This window comes from Phalangium opilio, unplaced genomic scaffold, assembly GCF_054372755.1.
Source record: "Phalangium opilio isolate 3A_F unplaced genomic scaffold, DU_Popi_V2 ptg000061l_1, whole genome shotgun sequence".
Lineage (NCBI taxonomy): Eukaryota > Metazoa > Arthropoda > Arachnida > Opiliones > Phalangiidae > Phalangium > Phalangium opilio.
In genome coordinates, this window is record NW_028324178.1 from 778,255 (window position 1) to 789,034 (window position 10,780).

At 37.8% G+C, this 10,780-nt stretch overlaps 1 protein-coding gene and 1 long non-coding RNA gene across 2 annotated transcripts; both read right to left on the minus strand.

The window, feature by feature from the left end:
- Nucleotides 1–5,579: 5,579 nt before the first annotated feature.
- LOC149663521 (uncharacterized) lies at nt 5,580–6,038 on the minus strand. The gene is made up of 3 exons (XR_016368420.1): nt 5,848–6,038; nt 5,645–5,768; nt 5,580–5,593 (listed from the first exon to the last, which is right to left on the minus strand). It is a non-coding gene; the product is annotated as an uncharacterized LOC149663521 (long non-coding RNA).
- Nucleotides 6,039–6,133: 95 nt separating this feature from the next.
- On the minus strand, nt 6,134–7,723 carry LOC149663522 (uncharacterized). Its single transcript, XM_089841881.1, has 5 exons — nt 7,697–7,723; nt 6,788–7,115; nt 6,615–6,700; nt 6,429–6,539; nt 6,134–6,358 (listed from the first exon to the last, which is right to left on the minus strand). The coding sequence occupies exons 1-5, from the start codon at nt 7,721–7,723 to the stop codon at nt 6,134–6,136; spliced, it is 777 nt and encodes a 258-aa protein (XP_089698007.1).
- Between the last annotated feature and the right edge of the window lie 3,057 nt (nt 7,724–10,780).

Genomic DNA, 10,780 nt, shown 5'->3' on the forward strand with positions numbered 1-10,780 from the left:
AACTATTTCCATTTAATATTCTGCAAAAAAAATGTTATCGTTTTGTAAGAGATCTTTTCATCCTACTCGCTTTATATTAACTTTGATATTCGTGTAGTGTTTCGATTCAGATGCAATCTTCATTACTCGTTCTATGTAAACCCTCACTTGTGTCATTACATAGAAAGAAGTTAATCTTAAATAATTAAATAAATATAACTGATATTAATTATTTTAATCGTCAGTATTTTACGTTAATTATAGTTAAGTTGGTTTAAGAAACTTAATTCCTAAAATAATTTTAAACATAGCTATATTTAACGTTATACTTCTAGGGAACACGTATATCAGAAATTTTGTAAATTTAGGGTATATAAGGCGATTGATTCACATAAAACGATAAGAAAATGCGCAATTGCGTGAAACTTTGGTGGAAGCCCTGCCATTGGAAGGCTAGACGTTTCTCGTAACCCTAGCTGCTCGCCGCGTACATCTTAAGCCCAACGATGATGGAGTAGAAGCCAATGTTACAGATTGGTGTCTATGTGGTATAGACGAAAGACCAGTAGATGGTGGTGTTAGAAGCCAATGTTGCAGATTGGTGTCTATGTGGTATAGACGAATGACCAGTAGATGGTGGTGTTAGAAACAAATAAGGATAGCTTGGTGTGTATGTGGTATACACAAAAGACTAGTACATGGTGTTGTTGTTAAAAGCTAATAAATACCGATTGGTATTTAGTGAAAGAATAGGCGGTTAGCCAGCAGATGAAGGTGTAACGAATAGTTAATGACTGGCTTCAAATAAGATGGATAAAGCAATGAAGTAAAATTTTCCGAATTTCTGTGTACTGCGAGCACGGTCCGGAAATTGCGAACACGTTTGCTTCGACTTGCCAACTGCGAACGCGGTGACAGACACACACACAGACACACACACACACCCACGTCGAAAATTGAACCTCTCCGTGACTTTTTCTCAAAAACCTTAAATTTGCTCCTAGAAAAGGTTTATATTTGGATATAAAACCGTTCCCAAACGTAACAAACGAATATTACATTTTAAAACGATGGCGGTAAAATGGAGAAAAACTCCCATGTTATTTGTAAGGGAAAATTTGAATGTTTTCACCAAAAACACTGATTAATTTTATGGAAATGAAAACCACCCTTAGCAACTTTATTTTTTATAAAAAAAAAGTATTGGGTGTATCATTTTGAAATTTTAACCACATATTAAGGATCCAAATATTAGTTCAGAGGATTTTTAAAAATTGTAAACATAACACGAAAAAGGTTACATCAAATCAAAAAACCCCTTATACATTAATGGCAGTCTGAAGTCTTATCTAAGAGAGCTACCGCTCTCTCATAATTAGTCGAGCCCCAGTTCGAAAAGGTAGATGCGTGTCACTAAACCGGCTTAATATTATTAGTCGGTTTAGTGACGGCATCTAGTTTTCTAACTGCTCTTCGACTAGTTAGTTTTGAGTCGGCTTGAAGGCCGTGTTATTATTATTCAAGTTCACCTTGACTACTCAATGGCTCGGACATGAAGTATGGTCGACAGACAGTCCGATAACACTTCTGACCGATTGGTGTCGGCCTGACTAGTTTTTGCTAGTGGGGACGAGGCACCAATCTTTATACTTAGCCTTCCCACCACCAATTCTGAAAATTTTCATTGTAAACTTAATTATTCTCAGTTTTGCTGCCACGAAATATCAGTTGCAACAGTTCAGACTGAACATAAAAAGACACAATGTTTCGTTGATTTTGTTATTAAGTTTAATTGATAAAAATTTTGTCAATTTATATTTTATATTATTAGTTAACATCAAAAATAATTTTCATATCAAAACCTTGTGTTATTTTGAATATTTATATTATTTTTATTCCGATTACTTGCTAGTTGTTCCCTAATAAAGCGTCATAGTTTGTTTTTAAAAAAATATTTTTAGTTTTTAGACTATTTATAATGAAAGATTAAAGCGGAAATCTGCTCACGATTCGCCCCTAGAGTTGTACTTGCCCGAACAGCTTCAAAAAAATCAGAGAATGTGCTGCCACCTATAATTTTTAAGGTTGGTTTATGATCAGACCATTTTTTGGTACCAGTGCTGGCCAAATATTTGCCATTTAACAGCTTAGATTTAGAGCAGACGACGGTTTGAAGGCGCGGGTTGTTTATTATTCTAAGACTTCACACTGTGAAAGGGTGGTTTGATTTTGATTATTTAGATGGTCTAAACTCAAATGAAGGTGTTTATTCTTCTTTATTTGAGAATTTTCAGTCCCTCGGGAAAAAAAAATAAAATAGTTTTATATTGAACGCTTGTTTTATACTCTTTTTATTCCAAAATTTTGGTTTGCGGATGTGATCCTACATAGCCACGATATTGAAATGCATTCGTCCTATTTTAGTAAGTATTTAATTTAGTTCAGTGACTTACACTTGGTCTTACTGTGTGCTTATTATAATGATAAACCACAAATACAATACATTGATCGTTTATTGACGTTGAAAAGAAATAGATTCACCTTTGCGTTTGACTAATTTAGTTTCATAATTGTAATAGCAAATAAACATGTTTGAGCCCAATTCTGCCACACGTAATCAAAGGGACAACTTAGTGTTTCCAATATATAAACAAAGTGAACAAATAAACCAATTACTTTCAAAAATATACATACATTTATATCCAATACTCGAAAATACTCCTCCGCGACGGAAGTCACAAATATAAATACCACGGACTACAACTACTACTTTTACCAATGAGGCTGCAATTATCTGTTAACAGGCTCTATACTTTTAATCTAAGTTATTATCTATTACTTTTATTTATTAAATTAACTCTGGACATCATTGTAAATAAGGACTCCACCTTAATGATTGTTCCAATAAAAAGCCTATTATTATTATTATTATCTATAATGCCACTAATGATCTATATTAGATTTTAAATAAGTAGTAAATACCTATTGGAAGGCTAGACACGGACATGATTGTTAAAAACTTAAATTTTAACATTCTTAACATTTTTATTATTTTCACATTTTATTGACGATTCTTCTGAAAGTCAAAGATATAGGATTTTAAAACTTTATATAATTCTTCTATTTATCTAATGAATAACTTTTGTCTTAAAAGGAAAGAGATATAATTGTTAGCTTGTAAATATTTTAAATTAATATAATTTAACGCGTGTATAACTATGAAAAGTACATTTATGTATGTTGTTACGCACGCAATAAACAAATTCAAATTTCAAAATTATTATAAAACCTAGCAAGAAGTTCACCGCGGTATCTGATTCTAAAATAGAAACTCGAAATATGCAGTGGAAATGTATTTTGATATGTGCCGAAGACTATCACTTTGCACAAGTCGGTCGGCAATTCCTTTTATATACTTTCCACTGGAAAAATCTTGCTCCGCGACAATGGCGCTACTTTCACCTAGTGCGGTTAGTGCGGTTTAAGCTAGGTAGTGTCATTTCATCCCTACCAAGCGACTTGTGGATGTGGAACCCTTTAATTATAATCATTATTATTGTGGGAGGAGTCACGTCCCACCACTGATGCCAAATACATATTGTGCACCCTCACTGTAGCTGCAGCAAAGAGGAGAAAGAATGAGTATCAACGTCTATCAAACGCAGGTGTCTATTAAGCCTAATATCCCATCTGCTGAGCCCAGTAAGGCTGTAACAGACCAAATCCTACAATCCGTACATTAAAGCTAGTTAGCGGGCCAGAGAAAACATCTTACTACTATAGAGTCCATTAATTAATAATTAAATAATACGTTACGTCCTTTAGTTCTTTTATTCCAACAGTTTTCCATCTAAGTGAGAGACACCCGTATACCGCCAACTAAGCCCAAACCATGCCGCACCTAAATGAAAAGTGACTAGGCCGACTAAGCGCGTATATTCGGGATCAAAGGTCACAAGGGAAAACGACGCCTCGTGGCGGCGTTCGTTACTTGTTCCCCAAACACATTCACATATGATAATTATACAGAAATATAAAATGTTACAATCGATAATCCTATTAGGCATAACAAATATATAATTATTAAACAAAATAGTAGTAGGTTAAAATTAGGAAGTAAAATTTTGTATTTAATTTAAATTTAAAAATTGGTTGATATATATGTTCTGATGGACTAATAATAATAACTAGGCTTTGTCTATGAAGGGATTTCTAAAACAAGCCTGTGGCTTGTTTTAGGGTGGGTCCCTTTACATTGCATAGAGGGCTGGTGGCTAGCCCCTATGCCACAGCATACTAACTAGTACCATTAACCACTACAAGTTTTTATGGAAAGGAGAAACCGGGTTAGACCGCGGAGGAAAACTCCTTTACAGCATCTCTTCTCGAGCCTGTATCGCTTAAGATACAATACGACTCGGGTTCTATCTTGGTTGCTTGTGGCACAGGAACTTAGGCTTCTCGTTCGATACTGGCGCATCATGTTGACTCCGCTTCCAGGGCGTTCGGTACATTCCTCATCCAGATATGGTAACGGTACATTGGTATGCAGGTTCTTCCACGCTGATAGTCTGATACCTCCGATGTGGATAACTCCTCAGGCGCTTCCAATTGCGGGAAGGTATCCGGCCCCTTCATGGTGGTGATACTGAGGAACCTCTCCTCCGATGTCATTAAGTATGAGGGTTATAAAACAAGATATATGAACTGATGTATTAAGGCCAAGTCTAGAGTCTAATAAGTAATAATACGTTACGTGCTTTGGTTCTCTTTTATTTCAACGGTTGAAGTCCTTTATCGTATGGTGATGTGTTGTCCATCTAAGTGACCAAGGAGACATCGGTATACCGCCAAGTCAGCCCAAACCATGCCGCCCCTAACTGATACCGACTAAGCGGGTATATGCGGGATGAAAGGTCACTAATGCCAAATGACGCCATCTCGGTGCATCCATTACAAGGTCCCTAGCTCAAGACCTGCAAGGACCATCAACAAACTGTTTCGTCAGTTTCAGGCCATCCATATCAAGCCAGAGCTGATACTAAATAGCAGTGATTGTGTCATGTAGGCGCCATCTTACCTACCCGTTGGTGATGGGGACGACTAACGTTGGTCCAAAGAAGAGGGTGGTGATGGATTTTTCAGGTGTCTTATGTGTAGGATCCCAAGCCTTTGTTGGGTCTCTTATGTCCAGGATCCCAAGCCTTTGTTGGGTCTCTTATGTCTAGGATCCCAAGCCTTTGTCGGGTCTCTTATGTCTAGGATCCCAAGCCTAATAAGCGTTGATTCCTCAGCATTCCAACTCTCGAAACCTCTTATTTCGTGGATTGCTGAAGTTTATTTTTGACATTAGAAAAGTGATTTCATTTCCCTTCAAGGACTGACAGTGCACGATGACCGCAAATTCCCCTTCCTATGACTTACGAGTTATTAGGGTGGTGGGGGGTCGCTTTGCGGTCATTTCCCAAGAAATTTAGTTATTACTTATTATTTAAAATCGAGATATCTGTTTCTCTCTTAATTCCTCCTTTGAAGGGGCTTCTACCATTCCTCTGGTTTTGGAAATCCTTAACGGGTGATCAGCATCCAATGGTACTTTTTGTTTCAATGACCCCTAGAAATCATAATAAATTTATAGCTGAAAAAGAACAGATTTTATTTTTACCTTGAAGTTTTCCCTCTGTTCGAAAATGATCCGCATTAATTCCGGAATATAAGAATATTTTTTCTTCTCATATATTGGCACAATGTACCACGCCTTCGTTCGTTTACTGTAGGCACGTGTATCTCTGGAATCCACACATTTATGACCGTTATGCTTATTTCACAAACACATAGGCTATAATAAGTATATTAATGAAATTTTACTTTGGCTGTCCATCTTGTCTATAAGCCCGAGGCCTTCCACAGTGCTTGTTGTGGTCTATGGCGGCTAATTTAATCCTTAGTTGGTATCCCCAGTAGCTACATCACAGACAAAAATTACTATGTCAACAAGGTAAACGATGGAAACAAAGTTAGACATACCCAAAAGCGATTCTTTTTGGGGCATACATTAGAATTAGACTGTGGTAACTTTCGAGAAAGCCTGTGTGCCTGTAACAAACAAGATTTGCGCGTGATGAATGGTGGTACAGTTCATCTCTCTATGTACTCACGCATACCTAAAGTTAGTGAAGTATCCCATATTTTTCAAGAGGTACTTCCTCATAACTTCGCTTCTTAATTTTAAGAAAGTGGGAGAGTTGGCTTGTAACCAGGGGTGTTTTTCCAGCTGCTCTTCAGTTAAAGGTTCATGGTCGCAATGATTGAACATGCCTATCTCCAAGTGCCACTCATGCTCGTTGATAACATGGTGGAGACAAGTCAACCACAAACTCTATAAATAATTGGATTTCAAATGACCACCTGTTCTTCAAGATTCATTCAAGGTAATCATAGCACAATACCTTCATAGTGAAGACCTGTCCTTGACAATTTTTGGAGCACCACCAGAAATGATTACGTAGTAGAGGAGCCCAGTGACATAAATCTCTATGTTCTTTAGATTTCAGTCCAATCTACATGAAACACGTTCTGTTTCATTCACTTGATAAAGGGTGTGACAAGAGATTTAAAAATGGAAACATATTTACTTCGTTCAATCTCTTTAATATTATTTTGCCACCATGCCACGTGTCCCACGAGTGTTTTACACCTGGCAAACAAGAATCCTCCTTCCCTACGAATAGTCGCAAATAAAAATTTTTTCATAAATATACCATGCATTCTAAAATCGCCAAACGTTAATGTCGTGCTTCAAACTAACTTAGCTCAGCTGAAATTGCCGAATGAGCATCTGTGACGACTTCCAGCACTTTGACATTGTGTTGGGCGCCAAGCTCCAGAACCTCTTTGGAAGCACCTTTGAAAGCCAGGAGCTCCATGTTCGGGCTTTTCCCTTCAGCGTGTCGAACGTCTTTGTTGGATATAGCTATGATTTTCTTTGATTCAGTATCTGCCAAAGTGTACGTGCAAAACATGGCGGAATGCCCTGGACTGTCCATCCTTCCATCTCCAGCTACTACAAGTTCTTTTCCCGACAATTCTTCGAAAGTTTCTTTTTGTGTCCTCTTCCAGAAAACATCAACAGCTGGCTTCAAAAAATGAAAAACAATTTCATGCCCAATTTAATAATAATGATATATGCTTGCTAGCGAGAACTCCCCGGTCTCCATGTCTATACATCGTTTTCTCTAAAGGTGAGAGGGGATGAATTTTATCTAGACCCTTTATTTTATCATTCTCAAACAAGGCAAAAATCATTTTGCATTAGTCCGTGTGCTTTCCAATGTGCTAAGGTTGTACATCACCCAACAACGATCTAAGGCTATAGACTAGTAACGGACTAGCGGTAGAGGGGGTGTAGACGGTGTATCCCTCCCTCTGGTCGCGCTCTTGTATGGACTACTTTGCGCGCCCAGTAGGGGGATTACACTGAGCTAAGAGATAAAAGGGTGTGACGTATGCAAACGTCATAACCTTCTATCTCTTAGCTCAGTGTCATCCCCCTACCAGGCGCGTACTGTATCCCCTCTTACAAAAGCGCGCCTAGAGGGAGGGATACACCGTCTAATCCTCTCTCTACTCTATACATTGGCTCGCATACACTATACAGTTACGAAGAGTGCCACATAGTCTTGAGAAATCCATGCCCAATTCAATACACGCAAAATACAGTGACCACGACACTATAAGGTGCCATTTCTAGTTTAGCTTACATTTTTTCTCTTTCCGTAAATCGTAGAAAATCAACACAATCAGAAATAAACCCTCGCAGTAACCAATTTCAGTTTTAATTTGCCATAAAAAAGAAATAAATCCATCAACTTACGGGTCTATTGAACGTGTACCTCATGTCTTTGTAATTTAGAAAGGAACCCCACCGTATCGAATCACCCCTCAGTGAGAGAAGGCTTTCTATACATGTATATGCATACAAAAACTGGTTCTAGTGGAAGTCAGGGACAATATATACTCATATACGGGACTATAAAAAATGCGAAATTATTCATTTCTAAGACGAGTTTAAAAATCATTCTACACTTGTGCAAACTAGTAAAAGATACGTTTCGCAACTACTTTTAGAACCCGAGCTTTATATTTAACTTCGAAACCGTCCTCGTGCCACGATTTTTGAACTATCAAAACTGTCTCTTTTACCAGTCCCCTTTACGATTGCAATAACCATGTAATCGCGTGCATTTGTCAACCACATAAATGATAAGCAGTCGTTCAGAGACAAATAACGAGGTGATGGACACTCCCAAAATAATTGTACACCTGAATTTCTTTCTACACTCTACACACACTACAATAAATCTAAGCTTTCGTTGTAGGATTTTCTTTTCAGTGCTATGTCTTCGAAGTTATTAATATCATTAGATTTTTAATATAATTTTAATAATCATGGGTTTTAAACGGTTTTGAGTGCTTTTAATGGATATTAAAACCGTAACTGAAGTCGCCAGTTTTGTTTTGACTGTACTTCTTCAGTTTTTTACCCAACATCAACGCTATGACAAATTTGTAGTAGAAAAACAGTAAAAAGACATTGCTTTCATTTCAAAAGCATCGGAAACCTAAAAATTCTTTAACCAATCTCCTTATCTGTCCCTTGAGTCAATAAGTTTATTGGTCCTGACTCTGTAACCCCCCCCCCTAAATTGCAACCATCCTGTACTTCTAAAAGTAAAAGGTTTCCCATAGCTTCTCGTATACAAAATAACCAAGTGAATGCTTTTAGCACAACAATAAAAACTTGGGGCAACCAACAAGAGGAGCTGATAAGCCTGACTATAATTATATCGAGGGGCTAATCACTATCAGATTTCGTGTTCAAAGGTATTATATGTAAGGATATTAGCGCTATCAAGTGCACGCCACTCAAAAAGGGAGGGTGAAGTAGAAAATCAAGTGATTTTTTTATTGATTCTTGTACAAATTATAAGACCAGTCTTCATAGTGAAACATTTAGGAAATATATCAGAAAAATTTTAAAGTTAAAATTAGGTTCAGGTTTTAAGGATAATTTTAAATAAGGACGTCCGACCAATCGCGTAACGCCCTGCCTTTCTGTTAACAAAATTCTCGTGACACGTTCCGTGTCGAATGAAATTTATCACGAGATTTGATAAAATTTGCGCGCGACGTGACAATCGTGGCGCGAGACATGGCGCGTGACACGAGAATTTTGTTAACAAAAAGGCAGGGCGTTACGCGATTGGTCGGACGTCCTTATTTAAAATTATCCTTAAAACCTGAACCTCATTTTAATTTTAAAATGACTCGGGAGTATTTCCCGAATGTTACACAATAAAGACTGGTCTTATAATTAGTAGAAGAATCTATAAAAAACAACTTCATTTTCTACTTCAACCTCCCTTTAAAGGTTAAGCATAATCCTTATATTGTAGTAAAAGGTACAGCGTCTACACCGATTACTTTTTCCTTATCCATTGGTTATTAGGCACGAAACCAAAAGTGATCACCCCCTTTGATTTTAACGCCAACATGCTAAAATTGCTCGCTTCACTTTTTCCCACGGCCGAATCAGGCATAACCAACACTCTACCATTTCATTTCATTTTAAAACTTGTGTTCCTGATAGTAGAACGTTCAAAAAAATGGAAGACTTCCCAATTGCAATGAAATCGGGTTCAGCCGACCCGTTTTCAAGTTGTTGTTCGTGTCGGTCCGTGTGTACTCGAGCCCATGGGCGCCTAGGGTGCCCATGTAGGGCAAATGGTGTCGAGTGCACCGATAGATGTAGCTGCGGGTTTGTGGGCAAAAAGGTGCTAGTTTGCACAAACGAGCAAAGACCTAGCACCTCCCGCGCCCCAGACCCCCAAATAATCATAGGCGTAGAGTTTCGAAAATGTTTGGTGGGGCCCGGCCCAACCGGCCTGGACCAATACATAGATAGCATCATGCATGATGCATACATCTGATGTAAATAAATTCCTAACGAAAATTAAGTTCTAAATTTATATATACTACATTATATAGTATATTTATTAAGTATATCCATGTACTATCTTTTCCTCTAAAGATAATCTAGGCCGTTTTAAAATAAATTTATTCTTATTTGCGCATTACAATGCGAATGTAAAAATCCTTACAAAAATTTCGAGACCACTTTCAAAACTCGGGAAAATCACCAACTTAGAAAACCATGAGAGCGACTTAACCCATAAGACTAATTTATACTTGTGCCTCGAAAAACATTTTGAAAATTGTTTATCAACTCTATGGAGTTTTACCAGCGCCGCGCCTTACCAGGGATACTAGATGTTTAAAGAGGGAATATCAACCCGAGCCTTTCACGTGCGTTCAGACGAGACTGCGGCAGAGGGTTTTTTAACAGTGATATATAATGCGCGCCGTCTTGTTTTTCCCTATCAAGGACAAATTGAATTCCTATTCCGAGTATTTCCCCCATTTATTGCGTTCCACCGGACCTAAGCCGTTCCACAGCGCGCCTATTTCTCTCAGATTTCGCATCCTCCCGCCATCATCCTTGATTCGGCTTTGATTTGCACTAAAATCTAGAAGTCCGGTAGATTGTACTGCGCATGACACGCCGATAACTCTGTTGCAATTTCCGTCTCCCTTCGAATTCCTCTTAAAGCAACTAGTATCCCTGGCCTTACATTCGTCGCACTATTCCAAAAGCGGATTATGCTTCACACATGAAGTACGTAAGTCCCAATTTTAAATAGCTTTGGCCATATATTTCATGACATTCCCGAATTAAAAACTA

What these genes read in the sequence shown, in the direction of transcription:
- LOC149663522 (XM_089841881.1), bottom strand. Translation starts at nt 7,723, where the DNA reads ATGGCACCTTATAGTGTCGTGGTCACT. An exon ending in CTTATAGTGTCGTGGTCACT is followed by an intron (nt 7,116 to 7,696) that starts GTATTTTGCGTG and finishes CATTTTTTGAAG; the next exon opens with CCAGCTGTTGATGTTTTCTG. An exon ending in GACAGGTCTTCACTATGAAG is followed by an intron (nt 6,359 to 6,428) that starts GTATTGTGCTAT and finishes AATTATTTATAG; the next exon opens with AGTTTGTGGTTGACTTGTCT.